The sequence below is a fragment of the Pezoporus wallicus genome, unplaced genomic scaffold (assembly GCF_028554395.1).
Source record: "Pezoporus wallicus isolate ANWC-B61680 ecotype Strahan unplaced genomic scaffold, APGP_CSIRO_Pwel_v1 contig_5261, whole genome shotgun sequence".
Lineage (NCBI taxonomy): Eukaryota > Metazoa > Chordata > Aves > Psittaciformes > Psittacidae > Pezoporus > Pezoporus wallicus.
Genome location: NW_026642423.1, coordinates 8,478,888 through 8,503,622, shown reverse-complemented (window position 1 = coordinate 8,503,622; position 24,735 = coordinate 8,478,888). Strand labels below are relative to the sequence as shown.

The window sequence follows — 24,735 nt, the reverse complement described above, 5'->3', positions numbered from 1 at the left end:
CCTTGCCCCGAATGGGCGCACTCGAGCACTGCGAGTCGCTCCAGCACTTACCACCCCCTCCAACAGCGAATGGTGCGGTCCAGTTGGGCTGCACGGTTGCCTGGCAACCGGAGCTGCGCGGCGCGGTGCTGAGGTGAGGGCTGGGCCGGGTCGCGGGCAGGGCATCGGGCCGGCGGGAGACTCTGTGAGGAGGGGAGCGGGGTCAGCAAGGGCTCCCTCCGGGCAGGGAAAACGAGTAGGGCAGAAGCGCGGATTGTTTCAGTCTCAGTCTCGGCTTGGTGCTTCCCTCGCAGTGGCGGAAAGAAGGTGGGGCGGGACGTCCAGCTCCCCGCCGACAGCGCTGGAGGTTGAGGCGGATGTGGCACTGGCAGGGAGCCTGTTGGGGAGCTGTAAGCCCTTCTGCCCGCTAAGCAACTCTCCTAGTCTAATTACATAGAGTAGACCTTAAAAGCGCGTTTTGTGTTGCTCACAAAGCTCGTCGATGCTTTTGCAAGTCTCACGCAGTATGTAATGGCGTTAAACTGCACCCCTTTCTGGTGGTGAGGTGTGCTAGGAGCTCTGAGACACCGAGGGATTAGAAAACCCAAGTGCTGACAGAAGAAGAGTGTTACCCAGGCCTGAGGGCATTTAGGGTGAGTTTGGCTACTGCCTCCAAGGCAACCGGGATTGTACAGGATTCTCCTTTGGGGACTTTGCAGAAAAAAAAAAACCTTTTTGTTAAGGATAGACACAGGTATCTGAAAAATTTAAGATCATCACTCTATCACTCAAAGATTCCAGGACCTTGGCAAGTAAACATTCATCCATTATTCTCCTTTTGAGGAATACTGCAGTGTGTTATTAAAGTTGGTGAGTGGATGGTGCCATCCCTTTAAATTACGGTTTAGATTACACCAGGAATCCTTTGCTAATATAAGTCTGTCTACAGCTTTTCAAAAGCTGTATTCCTGATGGGGAGTGCTGACCAAGAGAAGGAGGGTGGCAGTCATACAAGTTGAAGTTGAACAACGCAAGTGGAAAGATTGTAAACCTCGTGCTTAGAATTTGCTTTAGCATGGTTTCATCCGAGTTTGGTTGGTGTCACTACCTCAGCAGAAATTTACTGTTGTGCAAAATACAGTTCCTCTTACAAATCTTCTGTTGCAAATGGAAAATTTGTACTTGGAGGCATAGAGTGGAAAATATTCTTGAGGGCAGGGTTCTGGTAGCACATTATTTTAAGCTTCTTATTTATTATTTAGTACTGCACAAGACCATAAATCAAAGCTGCACTTTATGAGTTTGAAGCACCTCTCAACTTCTGAAAGATCTAAAACAGGCTAGAAAACCAGACAAATGCTGGAGATGAGACCATAAAATGAATCAGGGAAGGTGGACCTCTTCAGTCCTCAGAAGTCTTGATCCGGGTATGCTGGGCATCACTTTAGTTCTCCCTTCTGCCCTTCTTCCCTTAAACTTTTAATGATCAGTGTTAATTTTAAGTTGGGGGCCTTCAAGGTCATTCAAGCATTAGGTGAGTTCAGTTGCCCATTGATATTAATTCAGCACCATCCTGAGCTGCACACCCACCTTCTCTTCATGAAAAACAAAGACAAAATGAAGAGGTTTCAACCCCCTTCTTAAGGGCTGAAAAGGTCAGCATGGCTTTTGAACATGCTTTTTCCAAAAATAAGTTCTTTGGTTCATGGGAGAGCTAAGACCTATATGCTATTTTTATGAAGATAATTTCTTGTGGGTAGGTTGTGCCTGGTTTCCTTATTGCGTATTTGCACTTGTCTTTAGAGAAGTTTATGTTCTGGTAACTGTGCTTACTTAACACAGGTTCTGTAATAACCAGGCCTTCTGGATTTACAGTTATCTTCATTAAATAACCCAGATGATGCTGTCCAAACAAAAGATTCAGATGCCAATATTCTTACCCCTCATATTAATATTTAAAAATAAAAAATTAATCCCAAGTTAACAACCCAAGCACTCATGAGAGATTGGAAGAATATTTCTGTAGAAATCAGTCTGGATAGCAGGTTTATCAGAAGAACCTTATCTCGTTTTCTGTGATGGGAGATGTGAAGGAAGAGAGAGATGTTTCACACAGTCCTGAAAGGCAAATGTCCCTGATAAGCCTTAGAACATGCCCAAAGTGCTAGGGCTTGCAGTGGGAGCAATGTTTCATGGAATCACTCAGTCCTTGTACTTAGTACACACAGAGAAACCTACTTCAGTAGGAAAGAAAGTAACTCCCTATCCTAGTGTCTTTAGGCAGGTTTAGGTAACAAATGCTATCAGAGCAAGGGAAGACATTTTGATCATTATGTTATTTTGATTTTACCCCAGGTGCTGAGGAAACTGACTCCATTTCTGTCCAACATGGATGTAGTTCAATCAGCCTCGACAGAAATCATGATTGCTGAAAAATCCTTCAAGAAAATACCCAGTGTCCTTCTGGACAGCCTAGTGGAGGAACCTAAAAAAAGACATGCTGTTCCCCATCACCTTCTGGAAACAAGTAAGTTTCTGCTCTCTGACTGTTTCCCAACCTTGGAGCAATTCAAGGAGACACTTTGTTATTATTATATTTTTCTTGTAACTCATAAGCAAAACTCCCATCCTGCTGCTTAAATTGTGTCTTCCTGTGAGCCCAAATCATAGGATAGATAGTCAGAATGACTAGAAAGAAATATATAGTGGCTGTGAGGATTCTGGATGACCCTCACATTTTGGGGAGGCTTGTTGAAGTCATGATGATAGGAGGAAACTCAGACAGAATCATGACTCTGCTGGGGTAATAGATGCTGCCTTAACTTTCCATTTAAAGAGTCATGCCTACTTACAGGAGAAATAATCCGTTTTTTTTTCTCTATAATACATTGGGTGCAGCATAAAATGTTTTATCAACATAAGTAACATCATGTGCATTTCATCTGGTGTCCTTTTCTCCTTGTTTTATCTTCTATCTCTATAGAAATTTATTCGGAACATCACGGGAGCAAAGTTGTACAGGCTGAGCCTGCTGTGTTACACTATGGAGGGTATGAAGTTGGAAAACATCACCAACAGACACTTGTAAGTGTCCGAGCAGGGATCCTCTTGGGGCTCATAAAAGGATAACATAAGCTGAGTAGACTGCTTGTGGTTGTGAGGCCTTTTGCCCTCTAGACTGCTCTAAAAAGCAGCACTTAAAATGAGTGGCCCTGCGGTAACGAAACAGATGAGTACCATGCTCTGTGTATCACTGTCCTTTACCTTTGTCTGTTCTACCTTTCTGCTTCCTGTGTCTGCAAGTACTGTTAGTGAATGTGACTTAGACGTCATGATTGAAGGATTCATTCTTGAACTCCGTAAGAGACTGTTCTCAAAATGTACTTGGGTTGTCATTGTGTCTGCAAACCTGTTCACTGGTGGGAAAATTCTGAACGCACCTCTGGTCTTCTGCCAAAAGCAATTTAATCTAAGGGAAGAAACAGTGCATGGGTTTGATTACCTTTCCTAGTTTGAGTATTTCCTTTACTTCTTTCTTCTTTCCCTTTGACTGCCTTCTTTTTTCATGTTGCTGTTTGAGGCAGAGGTTGGGTGATTATGGTGGACTAGGTTCTCCAGATATAATGAAAAAAAACAAGATGCAAGAGACTTTACAGGCTGAACTGACACCATCCAACAGTTTGTTGCTTTGTGATGCAAAACGCACCCATGGAATATTACAAAATGTCTGTTGTTTCAGACCTGTGTAAAAGCGAAGTCAACAGGTTGTTTCATTTTTTGCACATAAGCAAAACAGGACCAGAATTTGATTCAACATCAGCACTGTCTTTAGCAAGACTGTTATTCCTAGGTAAGGAATTGGGGCTTAGTTACAAAGACTCAAAAACCAGGATGCAAATTTTACTTAATTTTCTTTTAAATTCAGAGCATATTCAGAATTATTTCTCCTAAAGTAAAAATTGTTACTTCTTTGCTATGGATAGTTTTACAAAAAGAACAGTTGGCATTCTCAGTTGACCTCATTGTAAAGTGTTCTGTGGTTTGTTTTCTTTTGTTCTACAGAAGCTAATAAATACTTCTGTTGATGTAATAAACCTTCACATAATACCACCGCAGACAAAGTATTTTCAGATCAAATACAACAAAACAGTAAGTTTCGGAAGGCCTTTACACTGCTCTTTGCATGCAGCACTGGTTTTGTGTCATATAAGCAGCTTTTTACATTTTTTACTTCTGCCTTATTTTGGGTCATTTTCTAGTACCGGCTTGTCCCTGGCTTGTCGTATGTGGTTACTATCGATTTTTGTCCTGATGAGTGGCGGTACTACTATGACTGCATCAGAATTCACTGTCAGGTGAGGATTTATTATAAAATATATATATCATTGTAATGGAATGAAACAACTATTAGGACATGATGATAAAGTAAAGGTACAGTTAATCTCCTAGAGCCGCATGGATTTACTCCCAGTAAGTCTGGATTGGAGTATTTCATTTTAAGCATTTAAAATTTTTCTCTCTGCAAACATCCCGAAGCTGTGGGTGGAGTATCTTCCTTATTCTGTTATTCTTTGCCAGTAGTTCAGTCTTTGTACCACACTGATGTAATGTCTTAGTTGAACAGGCTTAGAGGAACTCTAGAGAGTTGCTGAAAGTATGGAAATACAGATGGATTCTGAAAGTGGGTAGAATATCAAAATCCTGAGGTGCAACACAGTGATGATCTCAAAAATGTTTTATGCCCACTTACTGGCCAACTGCTACAGAAACATTTTCTTTTCATAGCATTTATTCTTTGTAAGAAATAAGTATTTACCTCTTTTATTTTTTATTTTTGCCCAGGGAGATGATACATTAGTTGTTCCTGTGCATGCTTACCCTGCTATGAATGTTGTAGAATTTCCATCATTTATAAATCTGTCTGATGTACCAATTGGTCAAAGGTGAGTTAAGGACAGACATCTGTCCACATGCACAAAATCTGCAATATCTCCTTTTTCTCTATTTGTACAACTTAATGTCTTGGAAGCTTTAAGGAAGTCAGCCTCCATCTGGACTGCAGAATAATTCTGTATATGAATAGTTTCAGGCACATGTTCACAGGAAAGTAAACGTTGTGCAAACTAAACATATACATAGGTGTAACTGGGGTATCAGTTGATCTGAATCTGTGCTGACTCACTTCACTTGTCATATGTGAAGCAATATGGCTGCTGTTTGTAACCTGTACACTCCCAAGTGCTATGTCTTTTTAGCATTAATAAGCAAATGGATCTTCCTTTCAAGATGAAGTACTCTGGAAATGAAGTTATGGTAGGTGTGATAGCAAATAGCTAGCCTCATTCCAGATTTTGATCAGTTATTAGATTTGCTTCTTCTGTTTAAAAATAGTTGATGTGATCTTTTGATGTGGAGCTCTAAATAGAGATTTCATCTTACTCTGTCTGTTGCAAAGATGTAACATAGAGTGTTCTCATGAAGTAATCATAGTAATTGCTAATAAGAACTGGGAAGGGGGAGAGGAGAAGGGAAATTCTGTTGATTAGGATATCGTTCTGTAGTATATTGGCTATATTAGTTGTAATTATGGTGGTACGTGTCGCTGTAAAGATGTGAGTGAAATCTAGGAACTGAAGATCTTAGCAGCTAGGCTTTTTTTCTTAGCCTGTGAGTTGAAAGTAACTCATGAATTTTACTGAAGGATAGAAATAAGAACAGACAAAGCACCTACAAGGAGCATGCAAAATTCTGCAGTAAAAATGAGCCCAGCATTGCAGAATGAACATTTGTGTCTTTGTTCATATTTTTCTAGTCCCCCTTAATCTGCTAAACTCTAGTGAATATACCAAAAGTGATGTTACAGCTTTCTCACGGGGCTGGACATAACTCCGACTTTCTGGGTGTCTCTAGGCATGATGTGATTCTATTTATTTCCTACATTTTTACAAGTGTTGAAATATACAGAATTTTCATACTCTCAGAATACAGAGAAGAGATTAGACAGAGTACAAAATACATTTTTAAAAAATGGGAAAATTTTTCAATGCAACAGGGATGGTCAGAGATGACCTGAGGGAATTTGGAATTGTTCCTGAAGAGAAAATTGATGGTTTCTCTTAAAACCTAAGGTTTTAAGGTAAAACCTTAACTTTCACCAGTACTTTTCATCATTAGTCTGTTAAAAACCATCCTGAAAATGAAAGCTCTCTGAAATGCTTGGGACTATACAGAGCTCAAGGGACTATGGGCTCAATCCATAGCCCACTGAGATAAAGGAAAAACTGCCTTTTACTTCCAGTAAGTGTAGGATAAGTCCTATGTTCTAACACCCAGCTTTCTCCTTAGGGACAGAAGGTCCATCATGCAACAGCCAGCATAACTGTCTTGGCTTTAAGGCATTTTGGTTACCGTACAAGCCACACTAAACCTTAAATTGCCTCCTCAGTCTGCTGTTGCATCTTCTATGTGAACAGGTCATATGGAAGCAGCGTAAAAAGCACTTTATTATTATAGTTTATTTCCTTAGGCATTTCAAAATGTGCTTTCCAAAGGAACAACTGTATAACATGCATTCTTTGCTAATCAGCAGGATAAGATTTCAGTCAGGCAGTTTACAAGAACCAGAAACAAGCCTAGGTAAATTGGTGTTGATTTGTAAGATGATGGATGATACTACATCAATGCTTTTGTATTTCAACTTGATACATGAAAATAGATACATACAAAAGCAAGACAGCTTGAAAAGATGTGTGCTAAAACCCCTCACATAACTTGTGTGAGACATAAAGGGCTTTTATGAAAATCATGCCATTGTATCATTATTTCCACAGTGTTAAAATCCAGTCATTCTGATGTGTTGCAGTTTTCAACACTTTTGAATATTGCACAGCGTTTTCTCATCATCTTTCATAAGGAGAGCCACAGAAGACTGATTTCTGGTTCTGTACTTACTGTTGCTCTCATTTGGATTGTTGGGACTTGCTAGATACTGCAGTTTGTAAGAGTTTGAGGATACGCATAAATAACTCCTAGAAAGTAATTCTTTTATTTTTACTGTAATCAGATTCTGTATGGGTAGGAGAAAGTAAGTCAAGATGTAAAATAGCCATCATTTGAATCAAGATTTAGCTCTCATTTCCTCACTGAGTGAAATGTCTGAAATACTTTGCTATTTTGGAACAACAAGGAATGACTGTTACCACACTAATAAGTAACCCATTCCTCTGAACACAGATAAATTCAGTGCATGTTGTGTATAATGTAAATTTCCAACTTGTAATTGATGGTCAACTGTAGTTTTATTAATTTATTCCTTCCTTTCTCTCTTTTCAGTAAAGAGTGTGTTATCCCATTGCAGTGCAGCTGTCCAATAGATTTTGAATTCCACATTGATTTAATTCAGCCTCACAGAGCCTTCACTGTCCAGCCGACATATGGTAAATTGAACTTATTTAAAGTTCTAAATGTTAAATGCATACTTATGAAGTGTGGTTACTTGTGACAGTGTATTCAGTGCTGTACAGTAAAAGTCTTTGCTTCAGAGTGTTTCCAGGTACATGCTGGATAATTAATAAGAGTCATATGCAGCCTCATAGCAAATAGCCCTCTGTGGCTGGTAGATTTTTTTTTGTCAGTGCCCAGCTGCAGACCTCTGCAAAATCAGTCCATCCGGCCTCTGCATTCTCTTCTTTGCCAGCATAGCCTTTTGAAAGGAGAGGGGCAGGAAGCCCAGCCTTCACCTCTTTATCACACCTTTTCCCAAGGACTGTCTGGCTCCTACCCCATTAAAGGAACATCTGTCTTTATGGAATAGGCATGCATCAGATTACTTGATTGGGGGTACAGGAAATAAGAGGTGACTTATGCTCTATCAAACATGCTCCCATACCTTTTTTTCACTAGTGGTCTGTAAGAATTTGTTAGAGTTGTATCTGATGCTTCAGGAGCTGTTACAGTGAAGGGCACAAAACACACCACTGCAGGTGTTTCGTGGGAGGGCATGGATGTTAGAGTCAGTCTAGACCTCTGTGTGCAGGCTTTACAAGAGGCAGGGACTTTTGGAACAGTATGCTCAGCTATTTTCATGCCTAATGCTGGAGAGGGCTCTGTCTTGAAACAGACATACCTTTGCTGGTCTGGTGCTATCATTGTTGTATGCTGGCAGAAGCATATAAGTAAGTGCCCAGGTGTTCCAACAAAAATGTTTATGCAGACCCAGCTGCATAATTCACCTACGCAGTCTGGTCAATTCCATGGAAATACAGAAAGATCTAAATAAATAAGAACCTTAAATAAATAAATAAGAACCTTAAATCTGGCACTTAGCACCATTTGTGACACTGGAATTTAAACTTTGATTATTTATGCACTGCAATAAAAATTGCTGTTGTTTTAGTATGTAAAATGGTATTATTTTTTGCTGTGTTGACAGATGGATTTTAATTTTTTAGAAGTAGTAGTTGGATTCTATCAGGCATGTGGTTCCCAAAGATGAGCTATGCTGCTGCCTTGATTAGGGTCATTCAGGATAATATTCTTTCTTATTTTGTGCTTAAAGAAGTTTTGATATATCAAAGGAGGACAAGAACAATATTACAATTGAATAAAATGAGGGAGAAGTTGTAAAATTCCTCAGGAAGTTTTTGTGGTTTTGCACAGTCATAGGCAAAGTAGCTGGAAGTAATTCATGCTTTCTAAGTTGGTTTAGTTCTTGGAAGAAAGGGGAACAAAATATGCCAGAAAAAACATCAACCCAGTAACAGAGAAGTCAGAAACTTTAGTAGCTGGGAATTCTGAGGCAGTGAATGATACCTGAAAAGCACTAAGAAGTTTTAGCGGCTATTCAAGCTGTTCTGTTGTGAGATATGATGAAACGATAAAAGAAATTCCACACACATACACAAAGCCCCAAAACATCCCAATGAAACTAACTGGTGTTTAAAACAGCAGGATACAGAAAACCAGGCAATGGTCACTTTACAGAGATGAAAATTTAATATTTCTGATGAGCTGAATAAATTTGTTGCAAAATGCTGAGGAGCATCAGGGCCTGTATCCTGGAATTCCACTGGATGTTTAGGGATATGAAGGGTGGTTAAAGTGGCTGAGAAAATAATGGAGTAGGTAATAATGAAAAAAGGCCAAGTAGAGACAGGTGATGCATCAAATCCAGATGATTCCCCAGCTTGGAGGGAGGCAGAGGAATATGTTTATAATGCTTTGTTCATGAAAGCAGGACATGCCAGAGACTTAGGACTGGCAGAAGCAAGTGAAGAATTTCTACATATAAACAGGCAATCGTTTTCACAATAGTAGGAAATATTATAATCTTACTGTCTAATCTTTCTGCTGTTGCAAAATATCTCCCATTATCTGGCAATGCGTAGTTCTTGAAAGATGCTTTGAGACCTGAAATATTTTCCAGGCCTACTGCCATCCATTCAAATATTAATACTCTTTTTAAAAATAAAAATGTAGTCCAGAGACAATTTCAGCATACTTAAGTGGGCTCATGTTAGATGGACTCATTGTTTTTCTCCTCTAATCATAGGAATCATTCCAGGCAATGGGAAAGTGGAATTAACTGTGAAATATTCCCCAGTTGGGTATGGAACAGCACAAATGACAATGCAGTTACGGATTTCACAGTTTAAGTCAAAACCCTATATATGTGTATTCACAGGAACATCAACACCACATCTGGGTCTAACGTATGTGTAGCTGACTGATCTCTGAGTATTTTTGCCCTGTGCTAAAAGATACAGCCATTTGTTGTAATCATTTCAAGCATTTGGATCTATGCATTTATGTAATTTGACTGTTAGTACAGGTACCTGCTCTTCTACATCATTTGCTCAGAATGCCCTTAATCTGTATGAAGTGAAACTGTACCAAAATAAACATAGTTGTAGAATCATTGAATGGTTTGAGTTAGAAGGGACCTTAAAGATCATCTAGTTCCGACCCCCTGCCATGGGCAGGGACACCTTCCACTAGACCAGGTTGCTCAAAGCCCCATCCCACCTGGCCTTGAACACTGTCAGGGGTGGAGCACAATGAAAAATAACATACCCTTAAAGAAGTGTTGATCATCCTCAATTTCTATTGTAACTGTTCTGTGTTATTCTTATTGCTGAGGCCTTGCAACATACAGGGGATTTTGAGCAATGAAGTCTTTTGGGCTGCACTTATTTTTTTGTGAACTCTGAAGAGTAGAAAGCTTGCTTCCAAGCGTAATTTGGGAGATACATTTACAGTCTCCATGTATATCTAAAGGGGGTGTAAATGCATGTATTAGACTTATATGCCATTTAAAGAGTACTTACAAGAGCAATATATGTCCTACTGACACCTAGAAAAGAACATTTTGACAAACTACAAAGTCATCCAGAGAAAAAAACTGCATCTGCAGGAAAATTTGTGGTGTGGAGAAGAAACCAATTCAGTCGACCACGAGCAAGGCCTACTCAAAAAGTAAAGGTGTGAACAGATAATAATTACAAGTATTTATCTGGGCTGAAAATATTTCTTGTTTGTATTTCTTCCTATTAATTTATATCTTGTAGGAAATTGAATACCAGAACCTCAGATTCCCCACAGACTTGTCGAATCCATATGCTGTAGCTACTGTTTTGAATCAGGAACCAGGCAAATTGAGGATTAAAGACTTGAAAGAAGGTAATGTAATTAAGCAGCATAAACTTGGTTGTAGCATTATTTGTAGGTTTTTGATGAGGAATTCTGCTCCAGAATTGCTGAGGTGATGTTACTGTAGTTTCTGTAACAAATCTTACCTTAGCTTTGCGTCTTAATGAGTTCAGTTATTGTAACAGTGGATTTTGCAACTAAAAATGCAGTCTGGTCTGAGGTGTGATATTGTTTTCTGATATTCCTGCAGTCCTTTCTCAAGGCTGTGAAGGCATAAAAACAAGACAGATGAAGGAAACTCTATTTCAACTAAAAGTTAAACAAAATATTCAGGAAGAGGAAGCAAGTCATCTGAAATGGTAAGTATTAGTTAACCAAATTAACAAAACTCGGGTTTGCTTAACCAAGGCCTCTATGAATGATGTATGCAATATCCTCTAGTGCATAATGCTGACATTTCATGTCCTGATAGGTTTGTTTTACAGTTAAGTTACTGTTGTTTTCTTTCCTTTTTTTTTTTCCTACCTAAGTGCAGTCTTAGCAGTAATCCGTAGTAGTACTCAATGAGGTCTTTGATTATGTTATAGTTGTGTTCAGAAAGACACTTGCTGAAAACCTTGTTCACTTAACCTTGTTCTAAGAAATCTGATGTTGTGCCCTTAAAGGCAAAGGAAGCTTTTGATAGGGTTGTCAATAAATCTGAGTTAAAATGTATAATGGAGTGAACAGAATTGCGCATGTACATCAAACGGCATAAAGGAAAACACATAGTCATGCGTGTAAGCATACTGTGGTTTCATTTGCAATCCACAGATCTGCCCTTTATGCTAAACATTATGGATCCCTGGACACCTTAGGAAGAGAAGAATAAGTCTGTTAGCCTTTAAATAAAGTAAATTGTGCATTGAGTAAAGCATTTTTCTTGTCTCCACTGTAAATGCAGGCAAGTTCGTAAAGGCCAAGATCCAATCTCTGTGGAATTTAAAAAACAGATTATTGAAAACCGACAGAGGGAAGAACAACAATACAAGGTTAGTTTTTCTGGGCTTTTTTCTACAAACTTAAAGAAAACCCTTATACTTTCAGATTACACAGTGCACTAGTGAATTCCATCAAGTTCTTTACATCTTTACTTTTTCTTCATACATCCATGCAAACCTGTACTGGTAGTACAGGTTACTGTAGTTATATCTTTATTGTGCCTGTGTATCACTGTTTCAGAGGTGTTTTTTATCTTGGAGGTGGACAGAGAAGGATAAGTTATTAATGGAAATGTAACTAGATGTTTGCAGATTTGCACTCAGCCACATCACAGTGCAACATTGCAGCGTAATCCTGTCAGCACCATGGCTAAATCCAACCTGCTGTTTATGTTGTACCTCTCTGAAGAGATGATGTCCTGAAAGGCTCAGTCAAAGGCCTAAACACAGTCAAGTACTCTCACACAGAGCCATGAGGAGGTAATTCATCAGATTGGTCTTCTGAACCTTCACCTTCTCTCTGGTTTCTTCTGGTCATCCCAGATTGCAAGTCATCTTCCATGGAGGTGACATCATCAATGCATGGTGGTAGGAAGTATTTTTCCCCAGGTGGCACAGCCTGCAGGGACAGGTGGGGCTTGTCCCTCTTATCCTGCCTCCTGGATATTCAAGTAGCTTTTGATATCCCACTGATTGCCAAGAAGCTTTTTATGGGAATAAAATTATTTATAGATATGGTAAAAGCTTAATTTATACAGTGAATTAGGCACAGTGAATTCATTCAGACATTATATTTAATGCAAAGGAGAAAGTGCGTAAAAAAGGGAATCTAAGTTGTGAGATTGATGTATCACTGAATTAGATGAATATTGACTTTGTCTAGAAACATTTATTTACCTACATGTTGACCATAGTGGATCTGGAGATCTTTGCCTGGTTTCACAGTTGCCCCCATGACTTTCTGATAGGGGCATATTTTTGGTCATGCTGTCAGTTTTTTCACCTTGAGTGTCATTAGGCTTCACAGAGTATTTATTATCCTTTCATCATTTGCTCGGGTGGCCAATCTGTTATACAGCCTGGGAGTGGCTATCCTGGAGACCTTTAACTGGTCTGTCTTCTGTTGTACTAAAACCTCAGTCTATGAAAATCATGGAAATTTGACTCTGCAAAATAAAGCCAAGTTCTCTATTTAAGACATGACGGTATGTTGGAAATGAAACAATAAGTGAGTAGGACTGGGGTGAAAGAGGCACAATGAAAAGAAGCACTCATATTCATCCATCATGTCTGAACACTGAGGGGGTCTCAAAGAAGTGAAGTGATATCAATAGTAAACTGTTTCACACATGAGCAGATTAAGGAGCTGGAACCATTGGAAACCATGACGGGAGATGTTCACAGAACATGGAAAAGCTGCAGGAAATTTATGTAGCACTGTCATGATCTGTTTGAGTGCTATCTTTTGGTATCAGTTCCATAACCCCTCTCTGGCTGAATCTGTCTATGCAAAGCAAACTGTATTTCATTAGGGCAGAGACCTGAGTGAAACCCAGACCCAAAAAGACATTATTTAACTTTGTTTGACTTGCTCAAGGGTTGCAGTAATCACTGTCTAGAAGGGAATGAAGTCTGTGTTTTGTCAAGCACCTCCCAAATATTACAGCGTAACTTAATTCTACTAGTCATAAGGGAGGAAAGAATCCACTGGATGCTTTGTTCTGATGTGATTGTTCTTCCTGATTATAAATTAGATCCAGAGAGGAGATCCTATCATAGAACAGGAATTACAAAGGAATGAAGTAGAAGTTTCTTTCAGGCGTGTTATCCGGCCTGTTGACCAGGTTTGTTTATATGTTGTTATTGCCTGCTATATGTTATTATCACCTACTAAGCTACCAAACAGATATTTGGCACTGCACATTTTTTCTCCTAATACTCCTATTTCTATGTCAGTTTCTTATTTCCCATTTTACTTTCAGTACAGTAGCACTGTGCTGCATGCATAACACATCTTCTGACATTCTACTCTAATATGAGAGACAAGTGGAAATTTGCACGCCTAACCTCAGATTCATGTTGCTTCTTTCTGAAAGTTCTCTTAGGGGTAGCTTTGTCATGCTTAAACGTAAGGTTAAGCGTATCACAAGGTTTACAACCTTTACCGGCAGGTCAGATTGACAGGAACCTTTCTGGTACTTAAATTTTTTTGTCCTTCTCTGTGGTGTGAGGTACTTCCTAAGATCCATTTCCTAGGATTATTTGGAGTTTTATTTAATAGATAACCTGCTGCTGAATGAACTTCTAATGGTAGTAACACAAACTGCCTTCTTGAGGAACAGAATAGCTGTGGAAGTTGTCTTTTGCTGTACTCTTATACCTGTTACAACGTGCTGAAAATTGTTTGGTGAGGCATGGCATGGGGTTGTGTGGGGCTGGTGTTCTAGGGTCTTCCTAATCTAAATGTTGGTTGAGCAGCTGCTTTCCTCCTGAGAGGTACTGTACTCTGGGAACACTGGTGTCTCTTCTAGTGCCATGTTCTGTTACAGTTTAAAACTAGATCTTTAAAAGAGATTAATGCATCAGGAAGATTTACTTGTGTTCAAAGAGTATTTCAACAATTTAAGACATTAAATATAGACACATCACCTCTTCCTCAAGTATGTCCAGAGCCAGAGATCACTACATATGGGGACATTTTTCTGGGGAATTATTACTCTAAATTTATCCTTGTCTTTTGCCCTTCTCTATGTGTGTACTGTCTGCCATTATTTGAGACAGGATGGGCCACTGGTTTGAGCACTTACAGCTCACATCCATGAAAGATGAAGTGTGGATTTGGTAGAGAACTACTACATTCTCTCCAGTGTCTGACTGCCCATGTATTACACTGAAGTAATAGTATGTGGTTGTCATGTATGTGGATGCAAACCATGCCATGTTATCTCTGCATTCCCCATACTGCATCTGAAAATATTTGGTGATTACCTCCCGTTAAGCCCTGCAGTGAAGGCTTCTGGTTAAATGCCAATACTGCAAATGCTTCCACTTGACTTAATGTCAGTGTTTAGAAACAGCATACAGATTCAGGCAAAGAAATGGCTCAGGCTGGAAGAGATTTCTCACTGATTGTAAAAAGGTTGTGATTTTTCTTTTCTGTTTCTTTTTGTTTTTTTTTTTAATACCATGCAGTATCCAAGTGTCCATCCTACATTTGACCTGCTCCATAATGACCCTTGGGAGAACAGAAACAGGATGTTCAGGAAATTCCAACAAGCAGCATACAGGGTAATGTGAACAACCAGAATGCGGTGTGATGACATGATGCCTTGGAAATAGCACAAGAGAACATGCAAACCAGAACATAAGGAGTCTTCACAGCTAGCCAGGGATTTGATAGTTTAATAAATATGTCCTTGCTTCACCAGGAAATAAGGATCTGGAGTAAATTTTGTATTCTGTGGGTGCTCCTGCTGGTGCTTAATATTGCAATCAATGCTAAGTAAATACAAATGGATTTAGTTTGTTTTTTTTTAAGTGAAAAATACTTCTACATATTAAAGAACAGATTTCAAAATGCATATAGTTGCTCAGTTTTGGACCCCTAGGACAAGAAAGACATGAATAAGCTGGGGTGAGTTCAGTGTAGAGCCACCAAGATGGACAGGGTCCTGAGCATTCCATTTGTGAAGAGACACTTACTCAGCCTGGAGAGGGAAAGTGGAGGGAAAGAACAGTACCTTCCAACAGCTCTGATGAAGTTCTTGATGATGGAGCTAGTATCTTTGGAGTGATGCATGGTGGGAGTATGGGAAACAATGGGCATCAATTCAAATAAGAGAGGTCTAGAGCATGTATAAGGAAATCCTTTTTTACTGTGAGGACAGTCATTCATTGGAGCACATTACACAGAGAAGTTGTGCAGCCTACCTCATCCTTGGACGTTTTCAAGACCAGACTGGATAAAGCCCTGAGCAACTTGGTCTCTTGGTCTTATCTTGTCACTGACCTTTTCTTGGAGCAGGAGGTTGGACTAGGACCTTCCAACATGGAAGCTAAAGATTAACCAGTAAAATCACTTAGCTCAGTGGATTTAAATATTGTCTTGCATCTCTACTGCTCTTTTTCCAATAAATCTAAATGTAGCAAGCAATATGGATGTTTCCTGCTTTCCTAGTGTTCAGTTTGGATAGTGTCCAACCTATTCACAATCTTAGGCTCCATACAGAGGTCCTGAAATTAAATACTCTTTCCTCTATTGCACAAATAAGGAGGTAGTTAAATGACCCCTTCTGGTATTAAAACCTAGGACTCCTCATTGTGATATATGGCACTAAGCAAATTTCACAGTGCAGGTTAATACTTATTCTCTTCATTCATTAGGCCACAAGTATTCATTTGGCCCTGATCAACTGACTACCTACCCACTGTTAAATCTGTATATGCCAATAGACACAGCTGAAGGATTAAGACCTAGCTAAAAAAAGTCTGATTAATCTGTAAGACTAAATGAAAACTTGAACTGGTTTTGTTGAATAATGTCATGTTAGTTGAGATCCATTCTACATCTCTCCTTTACCATTTTCTCTCTCCTGATCAGAAAACTAACCATAGTTAAAAAATCTGAGAGATGGCCAAGTGGGCTCTGTAGAATAAATACAGTTGTAATCGATGTTTCTTTCTACAGCTGTAAATCTTACAGTGTTTGGCTGAATGTTAAACTTAAAAATCATTCTCTCAGATTGTTGTGCAGAATCGGCTAAATCGCTTACTGCTTCTGTTCCGTGGGCTAAGCAGAGAAGCCAGAGACTTGGAGGAAGGCTCTGTGTATGGTAAGGAATAGAACAAGTTGATATTTTGGCTATGAATTATGATAATCCAGGTTGTACTGCAGAGTGTCAGGTGTGTTACATATAAAGACAGAGTCCTTAAAAAGGAGTCTTCCAAAAAAAGAGAACAGTGTGACAAGGCAGAATCATAGAATCACAGAATGGTTTAGGTTGGAGGGCATCTTTCAAGGTTATCTAGTCCAACTCCCTTGCAATGAACAGGAACATCTTCAACTAGATCAGTTTGTTTTTTTTTTATAAGGAGTTCTCCTCCTTATAATTTTCTCATACAAGTGCTTTCAAAAAATCACTTTTCTTTATGGTGAAATGAAAGTGCTGGCCTGGATAAGTCACTTGTTCTTTAACAGCCATAGAAGGAAACTGGCCTTGAATGGCAGTCATAGTTGGATATACTGGGGACAGAAGAGAATTTGTGCTTCTTATTTCCCACTCCCTTGTACACACACAGTTTGACAACTGCTGAAATGTCTTTCCATGTCAGGCCTTTTCCTGCTTCTGCAAGTAGGCATTTTATAATTCCCAGAATGCAGAAATTGCAGGGATGCTTCAAGTAGAAGGCATAACAGCAGTTAGTGTAACAGAGGCCTTCTGACCTGTCTCTGCCTTGCTGAGCAGAATGAGATAGAAGACAATGCTGGAATAAGGGAGGTTTAATGTCCTTTTAGAAAAGGGGAAATTAGATCTGCCTGATAGTCAAGATATTGTGCCTGCTATATTGTAGATGTAGCATTTAAAGTCTTTAGGAAATATTACCTTTTTGTATTGAATTATGTCTACTTATATTTGTATATATTCATAAAATTATATTTATGAATTAAAAAATCAATATATAAATATCAAGATATAAATTAATAAATTAAAATTTATATTAAAATTACTAGACATAACTGTCTTAGGAAGATGTTAAATATATTTTGTGCCTTGATTCTATTTTTGAAACACTGTATTGACATATATTAAAAAATCTTAGTATTTGCTTTCCATTCATGACAGAAAGCAGGAGTTTCAGCAAACCAGAGAGGAGTGAAGAATGTAAGGGCTTTTCTTCCAGCATAACTGAAGATCGTATATTGCCTTTTGAATTCCCTTTTTACAGTTCCTACGAGTTGCAGCAAGATTTGGTAGGTACGGTAATGAAATGATGGCCCACACTCAAGATGATAGAATTTTGGTGCAGACATTGGCCTCAGGCCCAGTACTGCCTTTATTAAAGTTTCACAATGTGACTGGTGTTCTGGGGTTCTGACAAATTAATTCAGGACTTCAGATTTACTAAGGCTGCTGCTGAAAAGAGTAAAAGATCTTTGCATTCTCTTAATGGCATTCTAAAATTCTGAATAATACATTCATGATCAGAGTTAGTTAACATCCATGATTTTGCAGAAGGAAAGAAATGAGAAATAACAGAAATGCCAAAGTCCAAGACAGGACACGAGAAATATCAAACAAAATGTTAGCATAATTATGTCCATATGTTTTCAAGTAGCTGTGCTTATGGATTGCTGACAATGCAAAAACAAAGACCCACCGTATTACCGGGTTTTTAAATACTGTATTTTTTCAGGCACCTGATGCTCTTGGCCTAGTTCCTATTGAATCTGTAGATGTGAAAGTGAGACATGTTCTTCCTTTTTACAACTTGAAGGTGAGCCAGAACAGCTTCTTCAGATGTATCATGTTTCTCTCTTTCACCAGTCCAGTTAGACATGGTTTCTGCCTGATTCAGTGGCTCCAGTCTGCAGCCCAGTAGAAATGTTGTCTTAATATGGCTGTATGATTATCATGCTTTTATTAAAAACAAATTTTACCTGCTTCCATAAGTAACAAGCTTATAGCCAGCAATAGTCTACTCTCCAGATAGAGGTGAACCACTTCAGCTGAAATTATTATATTTCAACCAACAAAATCCCTCTATGAATAAAGAGTTTTGTGAAAGTGGTATTATAGAAGTGTCCTTCCTTTTAGAGAGTAATGGAAGTCTATTTATTTGGCATTCAGTTCTGCATGATTCATTTCTTCATTCCTGCAAACATCTCTTTGAAATATATAATTTTTTTTCAGCTTTTTGAGTACAGAAACTTTTTTTTTTCTCCTGACTTCTAAACCCTTTTCTCTCCAATTTTTGAATAACAAAAGTTCAAATTCTGCACCCCATTGAAGTCAAAATATTCCCCCAAGTTCAAATCAATACAGATTTGGGCTCAATGTTCACTTTTTCTCCTTTTTTTTTCAGATGGTGTAACAAGTCTAGAAGCATTCTTGTAGCGTCTTTTATGCTTATTATGCATTGGTTCATCTGTCACTGTTATGTATATTACTTTTGTCCACCACATTGAGTTCAGAATATTTGAGCAAAACCCTATAAAATCCATGATATTTTATAGAAAAGTGAGAACGGAAATATTCCTTTCTGCCCTCATTCAGCTTGTCTTGGTGAAGTATGGCTTCTCAAAGCTTTGTTATAATACACCACATTCCAGAATAGTGATCCAAGTGTCTTTTACCGCAGAGGTGTGATGTGTGTGATAAAGCTGTAATGCTCCATTCCACCCATGAGTTAATCAGTAGTGATTACTGCCATCTCCTGCAGCACATCTTTTTTATTTGCACTTAGGTTCCTCAGCATTTCAGCATTATGAAGTATCAGCCATTCTGTACACACTATGCAGCCACAAGCTACAAACCTCAAAAACTTTCCCGACCACTGAGGCAGGGAGCCCAGGTAACAAGTCATCTCAGATACAAACTTTGTTGAATTCACTTCCAACCCTACATTCTTAAAATTATTTGATTCATTTTGTCTCAACATTTTATGCCAAAGGCTTACTATACTCTGAAAACATTTGACGTCTGTGTTTTTCAAGGATGAGTTGATTCAAGTAATTGGTTCTCCTGAGGGGCACCTTCACCTGGTCTCCCAGAAGGCAGATTTTCACAAACCATCCCCAGAAGTGGCAGAAAGGGATATCAGCCTCTTAAAGCTGGTTCCTCCCCAAGCTTTAGTCTACCCTACAGAGAGCATCCCACTTCGTATTTTTGTAAGTAGAAGTTGACTTCTGCAAAGAACCTAAAAACAGAGGGGAAGAGGGGTTTGTTTCATCAGAAGCCTGATGTGGAATTGGTGGGCAATTTTCTTGCTCAGATTGGTGTATAAATCTATCTACAGTGAGAGTAATTCCCCACGGTTCAAGCCCTGGTAGGTAGAAGTGACAGAGCAAATCGCTCTGAGAGGGGAACCATTTCATTTTAAGGTGGAATTTGGTCAGTTTAGGAGAGGAATGATAAAGCAAAGTTGCCAGTGAACTGGAGACCCTTCTAGTCTCACACTCCACAAATGGTCACTGATCCCAGGATTCCCTGAAACACCATGGGGCCTCTCCCATCTTCTCCATTTGTTTCCTCACTTGGACATTAGAAGAAAAGCCATGATTTTGGCATCTCAGTCCTTCTATAACCTCATGCTCTTGCCCAGGTAATGGGACAGGTGCAGTCATTCTGTTCAGCTAGAGGACTGCAATTCTGCCTGATCCTTAGATAAACTGAGAAAAGTGAAGTCAAGCTCTTTACTCATGTTGTCTCCTGCCACCTTAGAGTTTCCAATAGTTCTCATAGTATCTGAAAACCACATTTCCAAGTTATTAGGCACAGAGATTCAAAAAATCACAGCTGCGTGTGTGGGAGGATTTTCTGTTAATTGTCATGTAAATTGTGCTACTTGGCATAGAGTGCAGAAGGTATTTCCTGACAGTGCGTCACAGCCTGGAGGTCCCTGAGGTGTCTCTGAGCAGACAAAGACAGATGTATAGCTCAGTGGAGTGCTGTGCATGGGTACAGGCAGCATCTCCAAGCCAGCACGGCACTGTGTTTGACCTGGGTGGCTTTGTCTTTCAGCAGTACTTAGCTGCAATGGGCCAAAGCCCAGAGTGCTGGTATGGTGATCTTGGAATAACATATATGGTATAGGCTTATACTCACTGCATGCAGCCAGGACTCCAGTGAACTTAGTGATGAGATCCTCTCTGCATCACTTTCACATCAGTTTCATCTCTCTGTCATGTCAGTGTAAGAGTCAGGCACAGCTTGATCCCACACTACCCAGCATTAGACTTTACTCAGAAACAGATGCTAATGCAGTAAAACAGATGACAAAATGCTCACTAGCTTCCACCACAGCAAAGTCAGTTCCCATTCTGAACTGTTCAGAGAATCAGCAATGGATTTTTGAGTAATCAGGAAATATTTTTTTCTTCCAAACTTGGAGTCAACACCTAAATTGCTGTATTCTAGACAGCAGAGAGCATGGATAAACCAGGCAGATTATGGGTCTGTGATGAAGGAAAGAGACAGGAAATGAATGGTCAGACCAAATAGAACAGTCACAATGAGACGCAGGTGTGAATCTGGGGAGACTACATCATTTATAAGAACTGAATTTTCATCAGTTTAGTTCTTTATGGTGCTCAGAATGATTTTGTAAGATAATCTCCTCTTTGTTTTTAGAATCCTACTCCAGGATTAGTTCCAGTTTTACTTCCTTTGGCCTATTCTGAAACAAATATTGAATATCATCTTTGCCCTCATCCAAAATACACCTTTACCAAGGAATGTCCCAAAGGATCCAGTATTCCAGTCACACAAAAGAAATTTTTACATCACAAGGTATGGCCTTTTGAGTTTATTGTATCAGTACCAGGCTTGGGTATGTTCTTGCTAAGAAATTGTTCCAAGTAATCTAAAAGGAAGCTCAAGAGTCATCCTAGATAGAAAACATTTTCAAATATAAATTATGCAACACCTAAATAGTCAGTACGTGGGTCAAAATAACTTTTAGTCTTTATCCGTGCCTCTTATTTATCCCTGAATATTTCTCTGCTCTTTCCTTCTTTTCACTGTCTGTTGTATTTTCATGACCTTGCAGTGGAGGAAGCATCTTTTAAATATGGAGAACTTCAGCTTGTCAGATTCAATTCTCATCCAAGAAGTCAGACAGTCTGTCCCTCAAGCCTCTCCCCCCACTGCATACACTGCACACACTGCATTATGTATTAGAGATCTGATTGCTGTAGCACTTGTCATTTCAGGATGTGATTTCTGGAGTAATGGAATGGAAAAGATTCTTACCAGTGGTGTATTCTACTTTTTCTAACACTCCCACACGGATAAGTACAACACCTAGGTAAGAAAGGATTTGAGTGTACAGTGCCTTTACCCAGCACTAGTTTCTGCTGTCTCTAACTACATTGACCAGTAACTAGTCCCACAGATAAAAATGGGACTACAGGTGGAATTCATTGCTGCTCAGAAATTCAAAGCCAATGGGAAAAATCCCTGCTGACCTCATTGAACGGTGAGTTAAGAACATTATTATTAGAGGATATACCTAGCTCTGGAAGAATTCCAGTCTGGACTTTCAATAATAACTCTCCTGAATACTTTTTCGTTCAGTCCTAGAAGACCCTGGGAGCTACAAACTCTTCTCTGTCCTGCAGAAGTGTAAATGGTAAAACCTTTAACATATGGGCATCTGTACTCAGTAGTAGCCAGCATGTCTCAGGCTCATGTTCCCTCCTGTCACAGCAGTTGCTGACTACATCATCTTCATTGTAATTACTACTATGAAGCTTCAAAATATAAACATTTAGTGCAGTTACTCTCTGCCCCTCTTAAACTAGTACCATTTCCATCACAGGGATCCTTACAGTTCAGATATGCTTCCAAGAGATGTACCACCAATGTTGTGTGACTTACCAGAGAGAGACAAGGAGAACATAATCGACCAGTAAGTTTCTCCTCTATTCTGAACTAAATGTGGCTGATGATTATTTCTTAAAGACTTGTATGGATGTACCTAAACCTGTCCCAAGAGATCCCCAAAGGCAAAAGCACAAAGTCGCTATTACATAAAACATACTTTCATTTTTGTTGGCTAAAAAATACTTTTAAAAGGATCAAGCCAACTGTTCTTCAACTTATTAATTTTTAGAGAGACAGATGAAACTGAGTTCAAAATGACTCTTACTCCAGAGATGGTAAAAGCTGAATTTCCACAAATTGGGCAGACACTCTCAGAAGAAAGCAAACAGAAATCTGCAAAAGAAGAAAGGTAGGCATGCTTTGAAGTTAGGGGAGAGGAATGGGAGGAAATCTGAAGACAAGCATCCCTTTCAGAATTATGTAGAAAGTCATACTGTGATGCTCTAGGGCCATCCTGTTTGGCTTTGTAAAGAGGGAAACAAAAATATTAGTACACAGTGAAGTCCCAGTCCTTTCTTTTGTCACTAGAAGGTTCTTCATTGTTATGGATAGGGTGATGTTTCTCTAGAGGACAGAAGCACATTGCTCCTTTACAGCAGTTTCAACATTTTATCTTTAAGGCAAATCAGTTTTTTCATGTGGATGCTCTTGTTCTGGCTATTACATCATATGTTCCTTCATAGATAAAATGTAAAACTCAATGTAGTATGGATTTAGCTTTCCTAGCTGGCCAAGCAAAGAGTGAATGTTTGTTTCATAGTTTCACTCCTTTTCCAGTTCTGCATAAGTAGTGAAATACCCTCCGTGTTCATTATATATATATATATATATATACACACATATATATAAAATAAAGGAAAAGAGAGAGAGAGAGAAATTATGTGTGTCTCTTCCTTTGTTTTTGTCAGCATTCCTAAGTAGCTTCCCTGGTTATTATAAATACAAATGACATTTTAAACTTCTTGCAGAGACCTGCACAAGCATCCAGACGGACATTTTCTACTCCAAAACAATGAGCTCAGAGAGAAGGTTCAAAAACACGTGGAGGAAATGAAGCTGAAAGCACTTAATAAAACCCTTATTCTGGAATAAGAATAATTTTACAAAGCCCATGGCTTGGCACTGCTTATCCTATTAATGTGTGAGGCTGCCTATGTCCCTGCTACATGTACTTACGTTCAGTGAGGTCAGCAACTCCTCATGCAGAAAGAAGAGAACCACCAGTAATGCCACCTCTGTCAAGGACGTTCACTGTGACCATTACCCCCAGCACACAGTAATTGCTTCAGCGAGAGTCCTCAGCCATGTGCCTGCTCATTTTGTCCTGGTACAGAGGACCAGAAAACTGCAGTGCTACCATATAGTTTGGTAATTAATGTAGAGCCCAATATTTACAAATAAAAAGTGAAAAGTCTTCACGACCAAATTCTTCTGATTTTGGGGTTTTTTTAGTTGTGTCCTGGCCTTGAATTTTTGCAGGTAAGTCACTGAATCTCAGACTTGACTGGGGATCACACACTTGAGACTTTAAACAAAAGGGAAGACTTGAACACAGTTGCTGTCCATAAATGTCCAAGCATATCTCATTAAATGTTCAGAGGGTTAAATCAATTTATAGTTCTTTTGGCAATAGGGTGTATGGACTGGGTGAATGAACTCCAGAGCCTTGTGAGAGACCCGCAGTGCTCAGGGTGTATTCCCTAGGAAAGCAAATACATCAGCATATTGTGTTTTAGCTGAGATGTCTCTTGCTTTCTTGTGGGCAAGCTGGACATCAGACAAAATTGGTTTTATCCATAGTGAGTTGATGTCTCATTTTGAAGTGTGCTCCAGGCTATTTGTGCTGAAAAGCACAAATTTTCTGAACCAAAAGGCATGGAAAATGCAGGAATACATACTGCTTTCCTACAACCCATATTTCTTTCCAGACACTCTTAAAACCCCTAAGAAAAAAAAGTTTATTTCCGGTAGAGGAGATCAGTGTAGGCAAACCATCCAGGGAGATAGACAATGGGAAAGTAGGGTGAAAATAATGCTAGAGTAGCCTCTGTTATACTAGCTACATACTATTTTTGCACACTTCAGAGAAATAATTAGCAAAGGATTGTTCACAATGCAGGTCTGGATATGTGCAGAATTTCTCTGAGTACAAACAACTGCTTAAATACATACACATTGCTTTTTTTCTTCTGCTAGTCATTAGGAAAGCAGTTGATCTTTTAAGAGTTTCTTAAAATGACCATGGCACAAACATTTTCACAGTTGACAGTGAAAGCATTCACAGTTCATAATTCATAGTTCATAATTCACAGTTAATAATTCACAGTTCAGGTTAAATCAAACAGATAATTCTTAGGACCTGCTAGCTATCAGCTAAATTTCAATGTCTAGGAAAGATGGAACAGATGTTCAGACACTGGTGATCAACCAAAATTGATCTCTTTTTTCTTACAGTAGTATCCTCTTTCCTCCATAGTGTTTCCTCATTATCCCAATGAAAATTAGTCATGCTTCTCCATTCTCCA

At 39.1% G+C, this 24,735-nt stretch overlaps 1 protein-coding gene across 5 annotated transcripts; it reads left to right on the top strand.

The window, feature by feature from the left end:
- Positions 1–70: 70 nt before the first annotated feature.
- Positions 71–24,448, top strand: CFAP221 (cilia and flagella associated protein 221). Of its 5 annotated transcripts, XM_057430237.1 has the most exons (26): positions 71–133; positions 823–849; positions 1,308–1,406; positions 2,335–2,506; positions 2,963–3,063; positions 4,042–4,128; positions 4,239–4,334; positions 4,822–4,922; positions 7,312–7,415; positions 9,530–9,689; positions 10,335–10,458; positions 10,545–10,656; positions 10,877–10,985; positions 11,570–11,657; positions 13,361–13,450; positions 14,799–14,894; positions 16,348–16,438; positions 17,450–17,577; positions 18,021–18,101; positions 19,071–19,178; positions 19,321–19,494; positions 20,957–21,115; positions 21,538–21,632; positions 22,146–22,235; positions 22,440–22,559; positions 23,179–23,624. In XM_057430237.1, the coding sequence occupies exons 4-26, from the start codon at positions 2,368–2,370 to the stop codon at positions 23,300–23,302; spliced, it is 2,577 nt and encodes an 858-aa protein (XP_057286220.1). In that variant the 5' UTR covers positions 71–133; positions 823–849; positions 1,308–1,406; positions 2,335–2,367; the 3' UTR covers positions 23,303–23,624. The 5 variants fall into 5 exon arrangements, with proteins under 5 accessions (XP_057286220.1, XP_057286221.1, XP_057286223.1 ...); XM_057430238.1 differs by lacking the exons at positions 823–849; positions 1,308–1,406 and having other exon boundaries at positions 81–133; XM_057430240.1 differs by lacking the exons at positions 71–133; positions 823–849; positions 23,179–23,624 and adding an exon at positions 23,844–24,448 and having other exon boundaries at positions 1,073–1,406.
- The last annotated feature ends 287 nt before the right edge of the window (positions 24,449–24,735 follow it).

Bases quoted from the DNA above. Each gene is read 5' to 3' on its own strand.
- CFAP221 (XM_057430237.1), top strand. From the start codon at position 2,368: ATGGATGTAGTTCAATCAGCCTCGACAGAAATCATGATTGCTGAAAAA. The intron at 3,064-4,041 runs GTAAGTGTCCGA...TTTGTTCTACAG, and splicing joins AACATCACCAACAGACACTT to AAGCTAATAAATACTTCTGT. The intron at 21,633-22,145 runs GTAAGAAAGGAT...TTTCCATCACAG, and splicing joins CGGATAAGTACAACACCTAG to GGATCCTTACAGTTCAGATA.